Raw genomic sequence first — 21,719 nt, 5'->3', positions numbered from 1 at the left:
CTACTTTACTGGCTATCCATCAGATACTGGTCTCAATTTATGCCCATACATGTGCCTTCTCCATTGTGGCCCCACCTTGTGAAACAGTCCGCGTGAGGAGCTCAGGAAGGCTCTGACTCTCTTGGCTTTCCATACACTATGCAAAAGTGAATTATTCAAGCAGGCTTTTCTATGCAGGCAATTGTTGCACTGAACTAAAAGATTCACAAAGTTACTTAAAAATCAATAACAACTATACCGTGGTGTATAGCTTATTGAAACTACAATCCTACTGTAGAATTTTGCATCATTTAACATCTCATATTATACTTATGCTGTGCTTCAGTCAGTGGTGGGATTCTAATCCCTGAACCACCAGTATGCGCCCCCTGCCACACACCCCCGCCGCACGTGCCCCCGCTGCTGCACACACACCCCTCTGCCCACTTACCTGGCTGCACCTCCTAGCAGGGGAAGGGGGAGCCTGGCCACCAATCGCCACCAGCAGGGCTCCCCTGAAGGCTGTGCAGGCCTCCCTTGAAGACTGCGCAGCCCAGCAGGAATGTGGCCCAATCTGTGACTGATCAGGCCACGCTCTGGGCCGGCAGCTGATCAGGCCACGCTGAACAGGCCACGCTCTGGGCCGGCAGCGCAGCCCTGTTGGTCCATCTCCCAGGGAAGGGGGAGCAAGGGGCTCAACAACCAGTTCACTTGAACCGGGCTGAACTGGCTGAATCCCACCACTGACTTCACTTCTGTTTTTAGACTTCTGGTTGGTTCTACAACTCTAAGGCCCCTTCCACACACGCAAAATAATGCGTTTTCAAACCACTTTCACAACTGTTTGCAAGTGGATTTTGCCATTCTGCACAGCTTCAAAGAGCATTGAAAGCAGTTTGAAAGTACATTATTCTGCATGTGCGGAATGAGCCTAATCTTATTGCATTGTTTATTGTATGTCCCATCCATTGACTGTATTGACTTACTGTTTTAATCTCCCTTGAGTCTAAGTGAGAAAGATGGACTGCAAATAACATAACTAATGAAATAAGGCTGCCATGATTTTCTAGGATATCAATACCAGACATGTAGCATTCTATACTATAAGACAGAGGAAACAATTTACATTTTCCTTAGACCTCCTATTTGAATTCTTAGTAAAATTGAACATCTGATAAGAAAGGCCCAAGAAGCCAAGAAAAGCAAGCTGAACACTAGTTTTACCAAGGGATGAATCATATTCGAGACGACATCAAAACACTCACTTCTGGAGTTTTAAAAAAGGGTCTTTCTACATGTCTGCCAAGGCTTTGCCACAACTCAACAAAAAGGAATGCAAGCAAAATGATTTCCCAATGGTTCAACCCTTTCAGATAGATATAGCTTGAACTTTGCCATGGCCACTACTTAAAATTATGTTATTCTGGACAATCAATGAGTTTCTTACAGATGGGAGAGATCAGATTTGTGTAGAACAGTGTGATACTAAATTACTTTAGATCCAGACATATAAAATACAAACAACATTCTTAACATCCAAAGATTCCAAATTCAAAGATTCCAAATCAATAGTTCTTACATGTCCAGGTCAATGTGAGGTGACTTGGAAATGTTGAACTTCTCTGCACAATGAAGTTGCTACCTTTTACTAATATCTTTCACTAATATCTATCAAGTATTGCAGTCAAAGCTGAGCTAACCTATAAGCTGATCAACATCATCAACACTGAGAATACCTGAGATTCAAAGACTTAAATTGTGGCGTTGAAAAGGTGCAAAAAGAGCATCTAGTTCTATGTCTTGCTCAAATGCTAAGATTTTTCACACATCAGCTTATGTAGTCCAGACCATGGAACCGTAGCTGTTGGCTGCTGCAGAACAAATGGCTCCAGATGATTCCCTTGCACTGCCTGCCATTTCTAATAGTTTATATGTAGCACAAATCTAACTGATTCAGGTAAACTGATGTACTCTTGGGGTTTTGGGAGGGGTTGTCCTTGTTTCTGTATTTTACTTTCCTAGCATAACTGCACAAGTTTGCAGCACATGCAACTGCATACCACTGGGCATTTCTGCGCAACCTGTTTTACGGAATCTTTCAAATTCAGGCCAGTGGAAGAGAGTCGCTGGGTGGGGTTGGACAAATCACTACCTCTAAGCTATCCCTAAGAATCACCTATGGGTGGCTAGTCTTTAGTAAGTCAGATATCAGACAAACAATATCCTTCTCCAACGATTTAGTAAATAGGAAAGCCATACACCTCACCACTCCACAAAGCCCAAGGGCTATCTTTTTGGCAAGGTTACTCTATTAGCCTCCTGCCTTGAAAACCTATGGGATAACCATAGTCAGCTGTGACTTGGTCACATTACACACACACACACACACACACACACACACACACACACACACACACACACACACACACACACACACACACACACACACACACACATACACAGTCCACTTAGTGTAAACTGCATTTCCTTAACCATGATGGCAGTTAGAAGAATAGATGTTAAACATAAAGGCAGAGCAAATCCTACAATCCTGTGCCATGCAACTTTGAGGTATGCTAAGTTGAAGTATAGAGAAGACTGGGGTGTTGTATTGTTTCCGGGCTGTATGGCCATGTTCTAGTAGTATTTTCTCCTGATGTTCTTACGGCAAGGCATCTTGAAGATGCCAAGCCTCACAGATTTGGCGAAAGCCGAGGAAACATCAGGAGAAAATGCTACTTAAGAGCACAGTTTTCATACAGCCCGGAAACTAAGCCACAGCACTTTACTAAAGTGATTCACGTCGTGATGAAAGCCTTTGACAATATAGAGAAGTCCTTTGTTTAAAATGACCCCTGACTCTCGGCAGAAACAAACAACTTTGCTCATTTCATATCACGCTTTCCTGCATATCTTTGAAGTGTGCCTCTCATGGTTTTGCATTGTATGAACACAAACTGCAGAAAGTGACAAAATCTATTCTTTCATATAAGGCACTGTGACTGCCCGCCTTTGAGGTTTGCTAGACAAAGGCTCACATTTTAAACACCAGGATACTCAAATCTCATCACCTTCACCAGCTGTCTACAATGTGTTTGAGTATGAGAAAGGAGGGGGCCCCAACTGGTTCACAATTTAACAGATTTTTCTCATCTAAAGGATGATGCCATCAGAATAATAGTCACACTTACCTGTTTATGAGTGTGCTTGGGGGAGGGGGGAGCTTGAAACCATGCAACACCTATTTGAAATAATATTGCAGTGCATAAAATTTACATCAATAGAGTTCTGATGAACAATGCTAAGAGGCTTCCAGCCTCTCAATTAGTGCCATTTGCCGTGTTTGTTTAATAAACTGTGCCATAAGAAAGCTGTACGGATATGCACTGCATACAGACGAGAAGGCTGGTTTCTATTTAAGTGTTTGCTTGCCATAAATATTACTCATCTTATACATATGCTTTCATGCCCGAAATGACAACAAATATCTTTTGTGCCCAAGACAAATCAGTTCCTCAACTGGTTATGATTACCTTATTCTCACAAAGTGTACTGCAAAGAAGAAAGAAATCAATATTACACAGAATGATGGATCAAGCATGAATCAATGTGGCAAGCACATAACCAAACGGACATGGCAGTAAACAAGGAAAATAAAATAATAAAATAAAACCACAACAGAGATTATCGCTTAACCTGTTTTGTCAGAGCTGGTATTGATGGTATTGGTAGTGATGGAAGTGAAGGTAGTCTTTGCGGTGTCCTTGGTAGTTACAGATTTCTGCTTATTTTTCATGGCTTCCAGTGCTTTGAGCTTCTTGGCATGTTTAGTGCCTTTGTAGTGGGCCGCAGCCTGGCTCTACAAAGGAGAACAAAATGAACCATGCAATCAGGCTCATTTCTAAACTGGCATTCTCTGTATTAGTACAAATACAGACCACCTTTCAATAATGGGTACCATGTGCCATACCAAAGCAGTGACCAAAATGCAGAATTGTTTTAAGGATTATACTTTGGACACTGAAAAAAAATATATCCCTACACCACCAATATTATTAATTTTATTAGAGCTTTTTTACTTTTTCATCTAACAAGTATATTCACTTTCATAATTTTGGCAATTAAGCATTTTGCTCTCCAAGGAAGGAAACAATGATACATTTTGTTTGAAGTTCTTACATGAATATAAATTAAGGCAGAATTTAATTTCAACTTCAGGATCAGAAATGCTTCAAGAAGGTGCCAATAAATAATGAGCTAATTGTGTCTCTTTGGAAAACATAACCACTACCAAGGGACACTTGGTATAATTCAAAAGTCATTGTTTTGAAGTTGAATTATTGGGCTTCAAACTTTTCCAGATGTTGAGGCCTTTTGGTGGATTTAGGATGAAACAAGAACAATTTAGAACTTATCAATATGTCAATACTAGACATATAGCTTATGCTTCAATACTGTAAAAAATTTTTTGATTTCTTAAGATCCAATACTATGGAACTTTCAAATTTCATACCTTTCAACAGCCTAAAACATTTGATCAATTGTCCAAATAGTTTTTTTAATGAAAGCTACTCTTAAGCACATTCAGAGAGTCCATAATTTTTTAAAAAGAGTAGTATCTAAACATATAGAGGCTCGTTTCTTCCATTCTCCCACTCTATAGGATGGTCTAACAGATGAAGGGGCAGGACTATGTAGAGGGGAGTTGATATGATCTTCAGAGACTGGAAACACTAATTTCAGGGAGCAGATTTAGTTTGCATCCCAAAGAATGCAAAACTCCTTTACTTTTTCCTACAAAAATGAATGGCTGCCTTTCATGCCCAAAAAGTAAATGCAGCACTAGAAACAGAGTTGTGGTGAGATCAAAATTTGCTTCCTGTCCTGGATATCAAGGGGCTAAGCTATCATTATCTTCTTATGGGGTATATGAGCATCTGCTATGCGTGTCTATGTATTGGACACACAGAGATACACTGTACATTTCGATCCTTTGCAATATACAAGTTTGGCTTCCACACATACTCTGGCCATGATAACTACTAGCATTTTGCTGAGTTGAAGCATAACATTTATGTTTTGTCAAACAAACACCTTGATATGAAGGCTCCATTGCTCACAATGAGCTCCACATGTGATGGGTTGACCTTTTCCCCATAAACAGAGATAACTCTGTGTGCAGAGGCAGAGTTGACTACATTTGCAGAAAATTTATGAGATTAAAAAGGAAAGGGCAATCTTATCACAGAGACTTTTGGACATTAATACTCCCATTGGTTGGGGACCTCAGCATGATCATTTGTCCTACTTCTGCAAAAGTTTTTCCCCATATACCAACAGGTTGTCAATTCACAAGTTACCAACGGGAAGGTATCTTCCTGCATTCAACAAAATCTTTTCAAATTGTAACTAAAGGGCAAAGGTGTGTTTGATCATTTCTATTTGAAACATCTCCCAAATTTGTTCTGCTTTAGAACAGAAAATATTTTTCTATTGGTATTAATAGCCAAAAGTATAATTTCTTTCTTTCTTTCTGAAACATCTTAGGTATTGTGGTCGGTACCCTTATTGAAAGAACACTGGACAGTGAAGATATTAATCAGAAACAACTTGAACAGAAATAGCACAATCATGCATCCTTACAATTTTTGAAACAACACATAACATTAAGAGACATACTATAAGCCAAATGTGAACAGTTAAAGAGGTGTTAATTACTACTAAACTAAAGACCAGTGTTAGGTTCGGATGACAATAAAATGGCAGAATCTCATACATATTTATGTCATCATTGCCAAGTGTCTCTTTCTGTGGTCCAACTTTTTTTGGACGTTCCTCTTTACGAAAGCAACATTTTAATACTGTAAGTAAGAACATCTCTTTTTTTTCCAAAAAAACCCATGTTTCCTTGTTTTGTTGCTTCTTCTCTCAAGTTTCTCATGTTATTTTCTCAGACCTGGAGTCCCCAAGCTTTTTGAACAGTTTTGAACTTGTGGGAATCTTTGGAATGGTGACAAGGTGGAAGGTTGCCACAGGTATTTGGAACTGAATCCAAAATGTCGTTAAAATGGTTGCCACAGGTGTTGGAACCAAATCCAAAATGTCATTAATAGTAACTTTTCAACATTTTATCCTGGTTAACATGGTGTATTTAAACATTTTTATTGCTTATACACAATTTATCTTCAATCATGAAATGAAGATATTTATGCTGTGGCAGCAGCTACTTTTGAAGCAGCCTTTTTAAAAAAAACCTGCAAAGCCAATCAGATCTCCAGTGGCCAGTCAGATGCCTTGCTAGGTATAAGCCCCACATGACCACACCCACATTCTAAAACCACAGATGGACCGTGTTATTGGTGCCATGGTGCCCATGGGTTCTATATTAGGGACCCCAATTTTAGACAAATCATAGTATTTTTCTAAGATTAATAAACACATCTCCTTTACTAGGAGGTGCACACAAACAGCAAAACATTACAATCATCTCCATTAGAATTTATAATTATTTCTTTTTCTGATCTATAATGATGAAACAAAATGGTTGCTACAGTGGATTGCAAACTTTTCACACAATACTGACATTCCTTTCTGTCTATTCATAAGGCTTTGAAAATGACTTTTTCAAAATTCCAGAATGTAAATCTTCATTTTCTATTGGGATATGAAGCCATTTAAGATTGTTTCAAGATAACAAAGGATGGCAGTGTAATGGTACTTCTGTGTGAGAAAGACGGATTGCTCAACAACAGTTTAACCACTTCTAAATTAGATTACACTAAGGATTGCTTCCTAAACTTTTAGAGCTGAACTGGAAAATTCCAAAAATCTGTCATCGTCTTTTCCAATAAAGGAAATTATTCAGAGATGGAAAGAACAATTGAAATATATCGCTAAACATTTTTACACATATGTAATATATAACACTAGTATTTTTTAAGTTATTTCTTTACAGAGTTAAAGAGTTACACCAAAAAAGAACATTCACCATATAATGACATTTCCATGAAGAATAAGGGCTGAAATTAGACTAAAAAAACGCAATTATGCCAGAATGTCATGTAGAAAACTAAAAAAAGAGCCACACCTGAACCTGAGTGGAAACTATGTTGCAGAACTATGAAAAGACACTGAATGATTGATTGAACTATTTTATATGGGGTAGAAAGGAATCATGCATATTGTGACCTTTTTAAAAGATATTACAGGCAAAAAAATAAAAAAAGTCTTAGAGAGCAGAATTTAAAAATAATTTTTATTAATTTGCTGAAAAGGCTGGGGCTATGCAATGCCTCTTGTTGAGTAAAAAAAGTAACAGTATTTGCATTTATTGGCTCATCTGTACAAATTTTGTATCATTGTGTATCTAGACCCACCCCCCCCCCCCCCCCCACCGCCCCCCACCCCCCCCCCACCCGCACACCACCGCCCCCCCCCCCCCCCCCACAACCCCCCCCCCCCCCCGCCCTGCCCCTCCCCCCACACCCCCCCCCCCCCCCACCCCCCCCTTGCCCCCCACACCCCCCCCCCCCCCCACCCCCCCCCCCCCCCCCCCCCCCCCCCCCCCACCCCCCCCCCCCCCCACCCCCCCCCCCCCCCACCCCCCCCCCCCCCCACCCCCCCCCCCCCCCACCCCCCCCCCCCCCCACCCCCCCCCCCCCCCACCCCCCCCCCCCCCCACCCCCCCCCCCCCCCACCCCCCCCCCCCCCCACCCCCCCCCCCCCCCACCCCCCCCCCCCCCCACCCCCCCCCCCCCCCACCCCCCCCCCCCCCCACCCCCCCCCCCCCCCACCCCCCCCCCCCCCCACCCCCCCCCCCCCCCACCCCCCCCCCCCCCCACCCCCCCCCCCCCCCACCCCCCCCCCCCCCCACCCCCCCCCCCCCCCACCCCCCCCCCCCCCCACCCCCCCCCCCCCCCACCCCCCCCCCCCCCCACCCCCCCCCCCCCCCACCCCCCCCCCCCCCCACCCCCCCCCCCCCCCACCCCCCCCCCCCCCCACCCCCCCCCCCCCCCACCCCCCCCCCCCCCCACCCCCCCCCCCCCCCACCCCCCCCCCCCCCCACCCCCCCCCCCCCCCACCCCCCCCCCCCCCCACCCCCCCCCCCCCCCACCCCCCCCCCCCCCCACCCCCCCCCCCCCCCACCCCCCCCCCCCCCCACCCCCCCCCCCCCCCACCCCCCCCCCCCCCCACCCCCCCCCCCCCCCACCCCCCCCCCCCCCCACCCCCCCCCCCCCCCACCCCCCCCCCCCCCCACCCCCCCCCCCCCCCACCCCCCCCCCCCCCCACCCCCCCCCCCCCCCACCCCCCCCCCCCCCCACCCCCCCCCCCCCCCACCCCCCCCCCCCCCCACCCCCCCCCCCCCCCACCCCCCCCCCCCCCCACCCCCCCCCCCCCCCACCCCCCCCCCCCCCCACCCCCCCCCCCCCCCACCCCCCCCCCCCCCCACCCCCCCCCCCCCCCACCCCCCCCCCCCCCCACCCCCCCCCCCCCCCACCCCCCCCCCCCCCCACCCCCCCCCCCCCCCACCCCCCCCCCCCCCCACCCCCCCCCCCCCCCACCCCCCCCCCCCCCCACCCCCCCCCCCCCCCACCCCCCCCCCCCCCCACCCCCCCCCCCCCCCACCCCCCCCCCCCCCCACCCCCCCCCCCCCCCACCCCCCCCCCCCCCCACCCCCCCCCCCCCCCACCCCCCCCCCCCCCCACCCCCCCCCCCCCCCACCCCCCCCCCCCCCCACCCCCCCCCCCCCCCACCCCCCCCCCCCCCCACCCCCCCCCCCCCCCACCCCCCCCCCCCCCCACCCCCCCCCCCCCCCACCCCCCCCCCCCCCCACCCCCCCCCCCCCCCACCCCCCCCCCCCCCCACCCCCCCCCCCCCCCACCCCCCCCCCCCCCCACCCCCCCCCCCCCCCACCCCCCCCCCCCCCCACCCCCCCCCCCCCCCACCCCCCCCCCCCCCCACCCCCCCCCCCCCCCACCCCCCCCCCCCCCCACCCCCCCCCCCCCCCACCCCCCCCCCCCCCCACCCCCCCCCCCCCCCACCCCCCCCCCCCCCCACCCCCCCCCCCCCCCACCCCCCCCCCCCCCCACCCCCCCCCCCCCCCACCCCCCCCCCCCCCCACCCCCCCCCCCCCCCACCCCCCCCCCCCCCCACCCCCCCCCCCCCCCACCCCCCCCCCCCCCCACCCCCCCCCCCCCCCACCCCCCCCCCCCCCCACCCCCCCCCCCCCCCACCCCCCCCCCCCCCCACCCCCCCCCCCCCCCACCCCCCCCCCCCCCCACCCCCCCCCCCCCCCACCCCCCCCCCCCCCCACCCCCCCCCCCCCCCACCCCCCCCCCCCCCCACCCCCCCCCCCCCCCACCCCCCCCCCCCCCCACCCCCCCCCCCCCCCACCCCCCCCCCCCCCCACCCCCCCCCCCCCCCACCCCCCCCCCCCCCCACCCCCCCCCCCCCCCACCCCCCCCCCCCCCCACCCCCCCCCCCCCCCACCCCCCCCCCCCCCCACCCCCCCCCCCCCCCACCCCCCCCCCCCCCCACCCCCCCCCCCCCCCACCCCCCCCCCCCCCCACCCCCCCCCCCCCCCACCCCCCCCCCCCCCCACCCCCCCCCCCCCCCACCCCCCCCCCCCCCCACCCCCCCCCCCCCCCACCCCCCCCCCCCCCCACCCCCCCCCCCCCCCACCCCCCCCCCCCCCCACCCCCCCCCCCCCCCACCCCCCCCCCCCCCCACCCCCCCCCCCCCCCACCCCCCCCCCCCCCCACCCCCCCCCCCCCCCACCCCCCCCCCCCCCCACCCCCCCCCCCCCCCACCCCCCCCCCCCCCCACCCCCCCCCCCCCCCACCCCCCCCCCCCCCCACCCCCCCCCCCCCCCACCCCCCCCCCCCCCCACCCCCCCCCCCCCCCACCCCCCCCCCCCCCCACCCCCCCCCCCCCCCACCCCCCCCCCCCCCCACCCCCCCCCCCCCCCACCCCCCCCCCCCCCCACCCCCCCCCCCCCCCACCCCCCCCCCCCCCCACCCCCCCCCCCCCCCACCCCCCCCCCCCCCCACCCCCCCCCCCCCCCACCCCCCCCCCCCCCCACCCCCCCCCCCCCCCACCCCCCCCCCCCCCCACCCCCCCCCCCCCCCACCCCCCCCCCCCCCCACCCCCCCCCCCCCCCACCCCCCCCCCCCCCCACCCCCCCCCCCCCCCACCCCCCCCCCCCCCCACCCCCCCCCCCCCCCACCCCCCCCCCCCCCCACCCCCCCCCCCCCCCACCCCCCCCCCCCCCCACCCCCCCCCCCCCCCACCCCCCCCCCCCCCCACCCCCCCCCCCCCCCACCCCCCCCCCCCCCCACCCCCCCCCCCCCCCACCCCCCCCCCCCCCCACCCCCCCCCCCCCCCACCCCCCCCCCCCCCCACCCCCCCCCCCCCCCACCCCCCCCCCCCCCCACCCCCCCCCCCCCCCACCCCCCCCCCCCCCCACCCCCCCCCCCCCCCACCCCCCCCCCCCCCCACCCCCCCCCCCCCCCACCCCCCCCCCCCCCCACCCCCCCCCCCCCCCACCCCCCCCCCCCCCCACCCCCCCCCCCCCCCACCCCCCCCCCCCCCCACCCCCCCCCCCCCCCACCCCCCCCCCCCCCCACCCCCCCCCCCCCCCACCCCCCCCCCCCCCCACCCCCCCCCCCCCCCACCCCCCCCCCCCCCCACCCCCCCCCCCCCCCACCCCCCCCCCCCCCCACCCCCCCCCCCCCCCACCCCCCCCCCCCCCCACCCCCCCCCCCCCCCACCCCCCCCCCCCCCCACCCCCCCCCCCCCCCACCCCCCCCCCCCCCCACCCCCCCCCCCCCCCACCCCCCCCCCCCCCCACCCCCCCCCCCCCCCACCCCCCCCCCCCCCCACCCCCCCCCCCCCCCACCCCCCCCCCCCCCCACCCCCCCCCCCCCCCACCCCCCCCCCCCCCCACCCCCCCCCCCCCCCACCCCCCCCCCCCCCCACCCCCCCCCCCCCCCACCCCCCCCCCCCCCCACCCCCCCCCCCCCCCACCCCCCCCCCCCCCCACCCCCCCCCCCCCCCACCCCCCCCCCCCCCCACCCCCCCCCCCCCCCACCCCCCCCCCCCCCCACCCCCCCCCCCCCCCACCCCCCCCCCCCCCCACCCCCCCCCCCCCCCACCCCCCCCCCCCCCCACCCCCCCCCCCCCCCACCCCCCCCCCCCCCCACCCCCCCCCCCCCCCACCCCCCCCCCCCCCCACCCCCCCCCCCCCCCACCCCCCCCCCCCCCCACCCCCCCCCCCCCCCACCCCCCCCCCCCCCCACCCCCCCCCCCCCCCACCCCCCCCCCCCCCCACCCCCCCCCCCCCCCACCCCCCCCCCCCCCCACCCCCCCCCCCCCCCACCCCCCCCCCCCCCCACCCCCCCCCCCCCCCACCCCCCCCCCCCCCCACCCCCCCCCCCCCCCACCCCCCCCCCCCCCCACCCCCCCCCCCCCCCACCCCCCCCCCCCCCCACCCCCCCCCCCCCCCACCCCCCCCCCCCCCCACCCCCCCCCCCCCCCACCCCCCCCCCCCCCCACCCCCCCCCCCCCCCACCCCCCCCCCCCCCCACCCCCCCCCCCCCCCACCCCCCCCCCCCCCCACCCCCCCCCCCCCCCACCCCCCCCCCCCCCCACCCCCCCCCCCCCCCACCCCCCCCCCCCCCCACCCCCCCCCCCCCCCACCCCCCCCCCCCCCCACCCCCCCCCCCCCCCACCCCCCCCCCCCCCCACCCCCCCCCCCCCCCACCCCCCCCCCCCCCCACCCCCCCCCCCCCCCACCCCCCCCCCCCCCCACCCCCCCCCCCCCCCACCCCCCCCCCCCCCCACCCCCCCCCCCCCCCACCCCCCCCCCCCCCCACCCCCCCCCCCCCCCACCCCCCCCCCCCCCCACCCCCCCCCCCCCCCACCCCCCCCCCCCCCCACCCCCCCCCCCCCCCACCCCCCCCCCCCCCCACCCCCCCCCCCCCCCACCCCCCCCCCCCCCCACCCCCCCCCCCCCCCACCCCCCCCCCCCCCCACCCCCCCCCCCCCCCACCCCCCCCCCCCCCCACCCCCCCCCCCCCCCACCCCCCCCCCCCCCCACCCCCCCCCCCCCCCACCCCCCCCCCCCCCCACCCCCCCCCCCCCCCACCCCCCCCCCCCCCCACCCCCCCCCCCCCCCACCCCCCCCCCCCCCCACCCCCCCCCCCCCCCACCCCCCCCCCCCCCCACCCCCCCCCCCCCCCACCCCCCCCCCCCCCCACCCCCCCCCCCCCCCACCCCCCCCCCCCCCCACCCCCCCCCCCCCCCACCCCCCCCCCCCCCCACCCCCCCCCCCCCCCACCCCCCCCCCCCCCCACCCCCCCCCCCCCCCACCCCCCCCCCCCCCCACCCCCCCCCCCCCCCACCCCCCCCCCCCCCCACCCCCCCCCCCCCCCACCCCCCCCCCCCCCCACCCCCCCCCCCCCCCACCCCCCCCCCCCCCCACCCCCCCCCCCCCCCACCCCCCCCCCCCCCCACCCCCCCCCCCCCCCACCCCCCCCCCCCCCCACCCCCCCCCCCCCCCACCCCCCCCCCCCCCCACCCCCCCCCCCCCCCACCCCCCCCCCCCCCCACCCCCCCCCCCCCCCACCCCCCCCCCCCCCCACCCCCCCCCCCCCCCACCCCCCCCCCCCCCCACCCCCCCCCCCCCCCACCCCCCCCCCCCCCCACCCCCCCCCCCCCCCACCCCCCCCCCCCCCCACCCCCCCCCCCCCCCACCCCCCCCCCCCCCCACCCCCCCCCCCCCCCACCCCCCCCCCCCCCCACCCCCCCCCCCCCCCACCCCCCCCCCCCCCCACCCCCCCCCCCCCCCACCCCCCCCCCCCCCCACCCCCCCCCCCCCCCACCCCCCCCCCCCCCCACCCCCCCCCCCCCCCACCCCCCCCCCCCCCCACCCCCCCCCCCCCCCACCCCCCCCCCCCCCCACCCCCCCCCCCCCCCACCCCCCCCCCCCCCCACCCCCCCCCCCCCCCACCCCCCCCCCCCCCCACCCCCCCCCCCCCCCACCCCCCCCCCCCCCCACCCCCCCCCCCCCCCACCCCCCCCCCCCCCCACCCCCCCCCCCCCCCACCCCCCCCCCCCCCCACCCCCCCCCCCCCCCACCCCCCCCCCCCCCCACCCCCCCCCCCCCCCACCCCCCCCCCCCCCCACCCCCCCCCCCCCCCACCCCCCCCCCCCCCCACCCCCCCCCCCCCCCACCCCCCCCCCCCCCCACCCCCCCCCCCCCCCACCCCCCCCCCCCCCCACCCCCCCCCCCCCCCACCCCCCCCCCCCCCCACCCCCCCCCCCCCCCACCCCCCCCCCCCCCCACCCCCCCCCCCCCCCACCCCCCCCCCCCCCCACCCCCCCCCCCCCCCACCCCCCCCCCCCCCCACCCCCCCCCCCCCCCACCCCCCCCCCCCCCCACCCCCCCCCCCCCCCACCCCCCCCCCCCCCCACCCCCCCCCCCCCCCACCCCCCCCCCCCCCCACCCCCCCCCCCCCCCACCCCCCCCCCCCCCCACCCCCCCCCCCCCCCACCCCCCCCCCCCCCCACCCCCCCCCCCCCCCACCCCCCCCCCCCCCCACCCCCCCCCCCCCCCACCCCCCCCCCCCCCCACCCCCCCCCCCCCCCACCCCCCCCCCCCCCCACCCCCCCCCCCCCCCACCCCCCCCCCCCCCCACCCCCCCCCCCCCCCACCCCCCCCCCCCCCCACCCCCCCCCCCCCCCACCCCCCCCCCCCCCCACCCCCCCCCCCCCCCACCCCCCCCCCCCCCCACCCCCCCCCCCCCCCACCCCCCCCCCCCCCCACCCCCCCCCCCCCCCACCCCCCCCCCCCCCCACCCCCCCCCCCCCCCACCCCCCCCCCCCCCCACCCCCCCCCCCCCCCACCCCCCCCCCCCCCCACCCCCCCCCCCCCCCACCCCCCCCCCCCCCCACCCCCCCCCCCCCCCACCCCCCCCCCCCCCCACCCCCCCCCCCCCCCACCCCCCCCCCCCCCCACCCCCCCCCCCCCCCACCCCCCCCCCCCCCCACCCCCCCCCCCCCCCACCCCCCCCCCCCCCCACCCCCCCCCCCCCCCACCCCCCCCCCCCCCCACCCCCCCCCCCCCCCACCCCCCCCCCCCCCCACCCCCCCCCCCCCCCACCCCCCCCCCCCCCCACCCCCCCCCCCCCCCACCCCCCCCCCCCCCCACCCCCCCCCCCCCCCACCCCCCCCCCCCCCCACCCCCCCCCCCCCCCACCCCCCCCCCCCCCCACCCCCCCCCCCCCCCACCCCCCCCCCCCCCCACCCCCCCCCCCCCCCACCCCCCCCCCCCCCCACCCCCCCCCCCCCCCACCCCCCCCCCCCCCCACCCCCCCCCCCCCCCACCCCCCCCCCCCCCCACCCCCCCCCCCCCCCACCCCCCCCCCCCCCCACCCCCCCCCCCCCCCACCCCCCCCCCCCCCCACCCCCCCCCCCCCCCACCCCCCCCCCCCCCCACCCCCCCCCCCCCCCACCCCCCCCCCCCCCCACCCCCCCCCCCCCCCACCCCCCCCCCCCCCCACCCCCCCCCCCCCCCACCCCCCCCCCCCCCCACCCCCCCCCCCCCCCACCCCCCCCCCCCCCCACCCCCCCCCCCCCCCACCCCCCCCCCCCCCCACCCCCCCCCCCCCCCACCCCCCCCCCCCCCCACCCCCCCCCCCCCCCACCCCCCCCCCCCCCCACCCCCCCCCCCCCCCACCCCCCCCCCCCCCCACCCCCCCCCCCCCCCACCCCCCCCCCCCCCCACCCCCCCCCCCCCCCACCCCCCCCCCCCCCCACCCCCCCCCCCCCCCACCCCCCCCCCCCCCCACCCCCCCCCCCCCCCACCCCCCCCCCCCCCCACCCCCCCCCCCCCCCACCCCCCCCCCCCCCCACCCCCCCCCCCCCCCACCCCCCCCCCCCCCCACCCCCCCCCCCCCCCACCCCCCCCCCCCCCCACCCCCCCCCCCCCCCACCCCCCCCCCCCCCCACCCCCCCCCCCCCCCACCCCCCCCCCCCCCCACCCCCCCCCCCCCCCACCCCCCCCCCCCCCCACCCCCCCCCCCCCCCACCCCCCCCCCCCCCCACCCCCCCCCCCCCCCACCCCCCCCCCCCCCCACCCCCCCCCCCCCCCACCCCCCCCCCCCCCCACCCCCCCCCCCCCCCACCCCCCCCCCCCCCCACCCCCCCCCCCCCCCACCCCCCCCCCCCCCCACCCCCCCCCCCCCCCACCCCCCCCCCCCCCCACCCCCCCCCCCCCCCACCCCCCCCCCCCCCCACCCCCCCCCCCCCCCACCCCCCCCCCCCCCCACCCCCCCCCCCCCCCACCCCCCCCCCCCCCCACCCCCCCCCCCCCCCACCCCCCCCCCCCCCCACCCCCCCCCCCCCCCACCCCCCCCCCCCCCCACCCCCCCCCCCCCCCACCCCCCCCCCCCCCCACCCCCCCCCCCCCCCACCCCCCCCCCCCCCCACCCCCCCCCCCCCCCACCCCCCCCCCCCCCCACCCCCCCCCCCCCCCACCCCCCCCCCCCCCCACCCCCCCCCCCCCCCACCCCCCCCCCCCCCCACCCCCCCCCCCCCCCACCCCCCCCCCCCCCCACCCCCCCCCCCCCCCACCCCCCCCCCCCCCCACCCCCCCCCCCCCCCACCCCCCCCCCCCCCCACCCCCCCCCCCCCCCACCCCCCCCCCCCCCCACCCCCCCCCCCCCCCACCCCCCCCCCCCCCCACCCCCCCCCCCCCCCACCCCCCCCCCCCCCCACCCCCCCCCCCCCCCACCCCCCCCCCCCCCCACCCCCCCCCCCCCCCACCCCCCCCCCCCCCCACCCCCCCCCCCCCCCACCCCCCCCCCCCCCCACCCCCCCCCCCCCCCACCCCCCCCCCCCCCCACCCCCCCCCCCCCCCACCCCCCCCCCCCCCCACCCCCCCCCCCCCCCACCCCCCCCCCCCCCCACCCCCCCCCCCCCCCACCCCCCCCCCCCCCCACCCCCCCCCCCCCCCACCCCCCCCCCCCCCCACCCCCCCCCCCCCCCACCCCCCCCCCCCCCCACCCCCCCCCCCCCCCACCCCCCCCCCCCCCCACCCCCCCCCCCCCCCACCCCCCCCCCCCCCCACCCCCCCCCCCCCCCACCCCCCCCCCCCCCCACCCCCCCCCCCCCCCACCCCCCCCCCCCCCCACCCCCCCCCCCCCCCACCCCCCCCCCCCCCCACCCCCCCCCCCCCCCACCCCCCCCCCCCCCCACCCCCCCCCCCCCCCACCCCCCCCCCCCCCCACCCCCCCCCCCCCCCACCCCCCCCCCCCCCCACCCCCCCCCCCCCCCACCCCCCCCCCCCCCCACCCCCCCCCCCCCCCACCCCCCCCCCCCCCCACCCCCCCCCCCCCCCACCCCCCCCCCCCCCCACCCCCCCCCCCCCCCACCCCCCCCCCCCCCCACCCCCCCCCCCCCCCACCCCCCCCCCCCCCCACCCCCCCCCCCCCCCACCCCCCCCCCCCCCCACCCCCCCCCCCCCCCACCCCCCCCCCCCCCCACCCCCCCCCCCCCCCACCCCCCCCCCCCCCCACCCCCCCCCCCCCCCACCCCCCCCCCCCCCCACCCCCCCCCCCCCCCACCCCCCCCCCCCCCCACCCCCCCCCCCCCCCACCCCCCCCCCCCCCCACCCCCCCCCCCCCCCACCCCCCCCCCCCCCCACCCCCCCCCCCCCCCACCCCCCCCCCCCCCCACCCCCCCCCCCCCCCACCCCCCCCCCCCCCCACCCCCCCCCCCCCCCACCCCCCCCCCCCCCCACCCCCCCCCCCCCCCACCCCCCCCCCCCCCCACCCCCCCCCCCCCCCACCCCCCCCCCCCCCCACCCCCCCCCCCCCCCACCCCCCCCCCCCCCCACCCCCCCCCCCCCCCACCCCCCCCCCCCCCCACCCCCCCCCCCCCCCACCCCCCCCCCCCCCCACCCCCCCCCCCCCCCACCCCCCCCCCCCCCCACCCCCCCCCCCCCCCCCCCCCCCCCCCCCCCCCCCCCCCCTGCTCCCCCACACCCCCCCCCCCCCCACCCCCCCACACCCCCCCAACCCCCTACCCCCCCCACACCCCCCCCCCCCCCAAACCCCCCCCCCCCCCCACCCCCCCCCCCCCCCCCCCCCCCCCCCCCCCCCCCCCCCCCCGCCCCCCCCCCCCCCCCCCCCCCCCCCCCCCCCCCCCCCCCCCCCCCCCCCCCCCCCCCCCCCCCCCCCCCCCCCCCCCCCCCCCCCCCCCCCCCCCCCCCCCCCCCCCACCCCACCCCCCCACCCCCCCCCACACCCCCCCCCCCCCCCCCCCCCCCCCCACGCGCCCCCCCCCCCACCCCCCCCCCCCCCCACCCCCCCCCCCCACCAGAAGAGACTGCAGTCCCGGCCTCGGAGACGTGCTTTTATAAGCATTGAGGCTGGGGGGTGGGGCTTTGGGGAACAGGAAGCAGTGGGACTTCCTGCTCCCCAAGCCCCACCCCCGGCCTCAGTGCTTATAAAAGCACATCTCCGAGGCCGGGACTGCAGTCTCTTCTGGCCTGCTCGGAGGGGAGGTCAGAAGAGACTGCAGGCTGCCGGCTGGGAGCCCAGCTGGCAGGGGGGAGGAAGGGGGGAGTCCAGGGTGGGGTTGAGGGTGCTTGGAGGCAGCAGGAAGTCCTGCAGCCTCGTCATTTTTGAGGCAGCAGGACTTCCTGGTCACGTGGGGGGCTGATTTTGTGCACCGCACGTGACCAGAAGTGTGGCACCTAGGTAGATAAACCACTGGACGAAATTATACATTCAGCTGAAATTCAGCATTTCATATTTCAAGAATATGAAAATCACAACTACACTAGAAAAGTAACAGTTGCATCTGGCCTTTATGTAGTGTTGCTAACATTACTTTGAAAAATTCTTATCGATTTTGAAGAACAGCCTGGGGAAGATGGGGTTTGGGGAAGGGCGGGAGCTCAGCAGGGTACAGTACCACAAAGTCCACCCTCCAAAACTGCCATTTTCTCCAGGGAAACTTATGTCACTAATTTGGAGATCAGCTGTCATTCCGAGAGATCTCTAGCCCTCACTTGGGATTGGTAACCATTTAATAATACAAATCTGGATAGCTGAGTGTGAACAAAAGCATTCTATGCTCACTAAGAATGAGGTTATTTTTTAAATACTGTAACTTATCTCACTTGGAAGGCGAGTTTTTGTTCTCTGCATGGAATATTTTACATGCGTCGTCATTTCTGTAGAGAAAGCATTCTTCCTAAAGAACCTAATCCTGCAGCATTTCTGAGCTAAGCAAAGCACAAACAATAAGAATGCAAGTAAACCGAACAGCAGACTTCTGACAGACAGACTTCTGACAGACTTCTGGCAGGCACTTCAGTAACTGCAAATGCTCCAGACCTTTCTGATATGAAGGGAGGGTTTGCTTTGGGAAATAAAATACACACGTATTTCCAAAGAATTCATTTATGTAAAACACATCTTCTTCAAGAGGTTTCGACACATTTAAATAGTGTAATGGCATTCCTTGCAAGTTAAAACAGTATTACATTAAAGCTGCTATTAAATAAACACAGCATTTTACAGTACTCAGTAAAACCCACCAGGACTGTGCATTTAAGTGTCATGATTTCTGAGCCAACATGTCTCCTTGTTGTCTTTGAGATCTTTAGCTGAGCCTTGCCCATCAGCTTCAATTAACCTGTGTGGCATTTTGCAGGTCTACATGAATGGCAGAAAGTCATTTCACAGGACCAAGAAGGTCCACCTGAAAAAATACCAGTGTTCTGCCAAGCATCATAAATGTTTATTAGAAATCCAGATATTTTGTGCTTTTTCTGAAACAATTATGACACAATTTTTTCCATCGAGGACTAATCTTGGGATTTTTTTCCCCATCCATGGCCCTTTAGTTCTTAACTCCATTATCTCTCATTCTTTTCAGAAACTACTCCAGACTCAAGATTATAGCTACATTTACTATGCAAATGAAACTCTATCATACTCCCACTATAAAGTAGATATTTTCCCTTCCAGCTCACAGAGTTGAGATGTATTATCACATTCAGGCTTCTTATACATGGTGAAACTAATGGGCTGCTTCAGGCATCTAACCAAACAGGGGAAAGACCTAAAGCAGGCAAGTTAAGCCAGGGGCTTTCTAGTGTGAATTTGCCAATAGGGCAAAAAGCTCTCTACTGGAGATGGATTAAAATTGACAACTGTACAGTTTATTCAGCTGAAAGATAATGTTCCTTTTAGCCAGCCCAATGTATTTTTATGATTCCTGCAAATTTCATGACTAGAGTGGTGGCTGTGGAGGGGAGGAATTTGAAATGTCAGAGAACTTTGGGAAATCATAGAGATTTTGTTTCGCAAATCAGTTTTGGGAAATTACTGCTCTGTAACTGGTGGTAATTTTTTTCAGAAGGGAATTTTGCCCTTAACATTTAAACTGGTCTCACTGTGGACCTCAACACATGAATAAGATTTTACAAGTGGATTTTTAGTTTAATGGAATGTATAGTGTAGTAGTAGTAGTAGTAGTAGTAGTAGTAGAAGTAGTAGTAGTAGTAATCATCATCATCATCAAAACCCACCTGCTCATGGGCACCACCTCCCCTCATGGGCACCCCCTTGTTGTGGGGAAGGGTCTTGCGTGCTTCAATGACACTGAGAACTATGCTGGAAGTATGCTACCAGAAGAGTCTCCCAAGCTTTATGCCTAATAAAGGTTTACTGTACTGTAGTCTCCCAAGCCGGACAGGTCTCAACCAAGAAACCAGACTAAGAGTGTCCACCAACCCATACAATATGGTGATATAGATGAAAAAGAGTCATACTTCTCTAAGACCACTGGTTTATTAAATATTTATACATCTTCAGGGCGGCATCCATGGTGATGTCCCTTCCCATTTGATCCTCATAATTATTCTGTGAGGTTACGCTGAGAGTTAATGACTGACCCAAATTAACCCAATGAATATTGTAGCAAAGTGGGAATTTGAGGATCTTTTTAATCCTACTCTGAAACTATGTTAATATACATTGGCTGTCTACACAGAAGAATGACAAGATATATTAATACTTGTCATCAGTAAAAGTACTATGTTGCTGTATTATAGCATTGTTCTATTATATATGATTCTGAAAAAAACAAGTCTCCAAACTCCATGGACTTCAAGTGACAATCTATCACTTGTCACTTGGAAAATGTACTTTTGCACATGCTGAATATCCTTTGTCTTCTCCTACAGTACACAGCATATTAAAATATGGTCATCCTCCGTTACTCCAGCAATCCAACAAAAAGCTGGCAGGCAGGACCATAACCAATTAGCTCTAGTTATAACAATTCTTCCTGGTTGAGCAGTAAGGGGTCTGCTTTATAATGCTTACAGAATTCTCTATTATTTTTGCAAATGCACAAATGCCAGCTCTCTATATGCTATAAAGTCACAATTCAAATCCAAGTATTCATAGATGTACACAGAAGAGTTGTGACATGAATCGTTCCCCTATAGTACAGGTACACAATTTCCTGTATGTGAATATACTCAGATTAAGGACAATGAGAAGGGTTATGGCAAGGAGGAGGCCCATCTCAATGGGTGCATGGAGGCATACATTTCCCTGAACAGTACAGATAGGAAGGCTGGCAAGGATAAGGGAAAAACCTTGCTGCTGATAAGATGAAGTGTTGATTTCCATTGCTTTGCCAGAGCCAAAGGAGGTAGAAGAACCTTGAAGACATCATCCTCTTAGGAAGGGGAAGATTGCCTGTCAAACAAAGCAGAGGATGTCCTCCAATGATGGAGGAGCTATGGGCTGGAAGGGACAGCAGAGTCTATCATGGGAGACAGTGATGTTCAGCATTGAGGAGATCATTAGCTTTGATGTTGAGGGGGTCCTGGGTTACAACCTTGACTGTGACTCTAGTAACTAAACACTAGAGTCTAGTAACTAAATACTGTATTGTTGTATTACTTTTGACCACTGAGAAGGCCAGTTGGCTGAAATATGTCTGTTTTTCAGGGTCAAAAAAGTATCCCATAGGACCCTTCCATGTATTGTAACTGTGATGTTGTGTACAGAAGTCAGACTATGAGGAGCCTTTAAAAGTGTAGATTATTTTAATTTGTAATAAATACATGTGCATTTTTGGTATTTAACAATTTTATATTTAGTGGCCCCTTTAACTATTTCTTGACCTTCTAGGTACTTAATTCTAGTTTTGTAGGGTTAAGTTTGTTCCCCCCTCTTTGTTTGAAGGCAGAAAGCTTGACAGATGACAGTGAGGAGATGATCAGTGCAGAACTGGTGAAGGATATTAACATCAACAAGAGACCTCTAGTTGATGAACCAGAGAAAAAGGTTGATAACGTATTGGCATCAAGGAGATGATGATAATCAATGTTAAGAAGAGATCTCCAGAGGAGAAACCCGAGTGTCAAACTGTGGACACACTGATAATGTATCTTGGCGTCAAGGAGATTGAGAGGTATTTTTAACCTTTTTTTAGCCTTTTTAAGCAAGGGCTCATTGGTCCGCAGTCAGTCCAGATAAAGCCATATGGACTGAATAGATTGAAGGCATATGAGCCATCTTTATGGATTTGTCCTTGGGAATATCCACCAAAGTGAGAGACTTTCCCCACAGTGTGGCTTTAAGTCTCGAAGCTCATTCATGTCTGGCTTTTGGAGTAAAAGGTGGAAAGATGGGCATGTCTGAGAGACA

At 64.4% G+C, this 21,719-nt stretch overlaps 1 protein-coding gene across 5 annotated transcripts in view; it reads right to left on the bottom strand.

The window, feature by feature from the left end:
- Positions 1-21,719, bottom strand: part of ZNF385D (zinc finger protein 385D) — a 447,875-nt gene that overhangs the window by 70,750 nt on the left and 355,406 nt on the right. For all 5 annotated transcript variants that reach the window (XM_048510764.1, XM_048510767.1, XM_048510768.1 and 2 more), the window contains one exon: positions 3,676-3,838. In XM_048510764.1, the coding sequence (XP_048366721.1) occupies positions 3,676-3,838 (163 nt within the window). The remainder of the gene's footprint in view (positions 1-3,675; positions 3,839-21,719) is intronic.

Source organism: Sphaerodactylus townsendi, linkage group LG11, assembly GCF_021028975.2.
Source record: "Sphaerodactylus townsendi isolate TG3544 linkage group LG11, MPM_Stown_v2.3, whole genome shotgun sequence".
Lineage (NCBI taxonomy): Eukaryota > Metazoa > Chordata > Lepidosauria > Squamata > Sphaerodactylidae > Sphaerodactylus > Sphaerodactylus townsendi.
The sequence above is the reverse complement of the archived record's forward strand: the minus strand, read 5'-3'. Positions and strand labels throughout refer to the sequence as shown.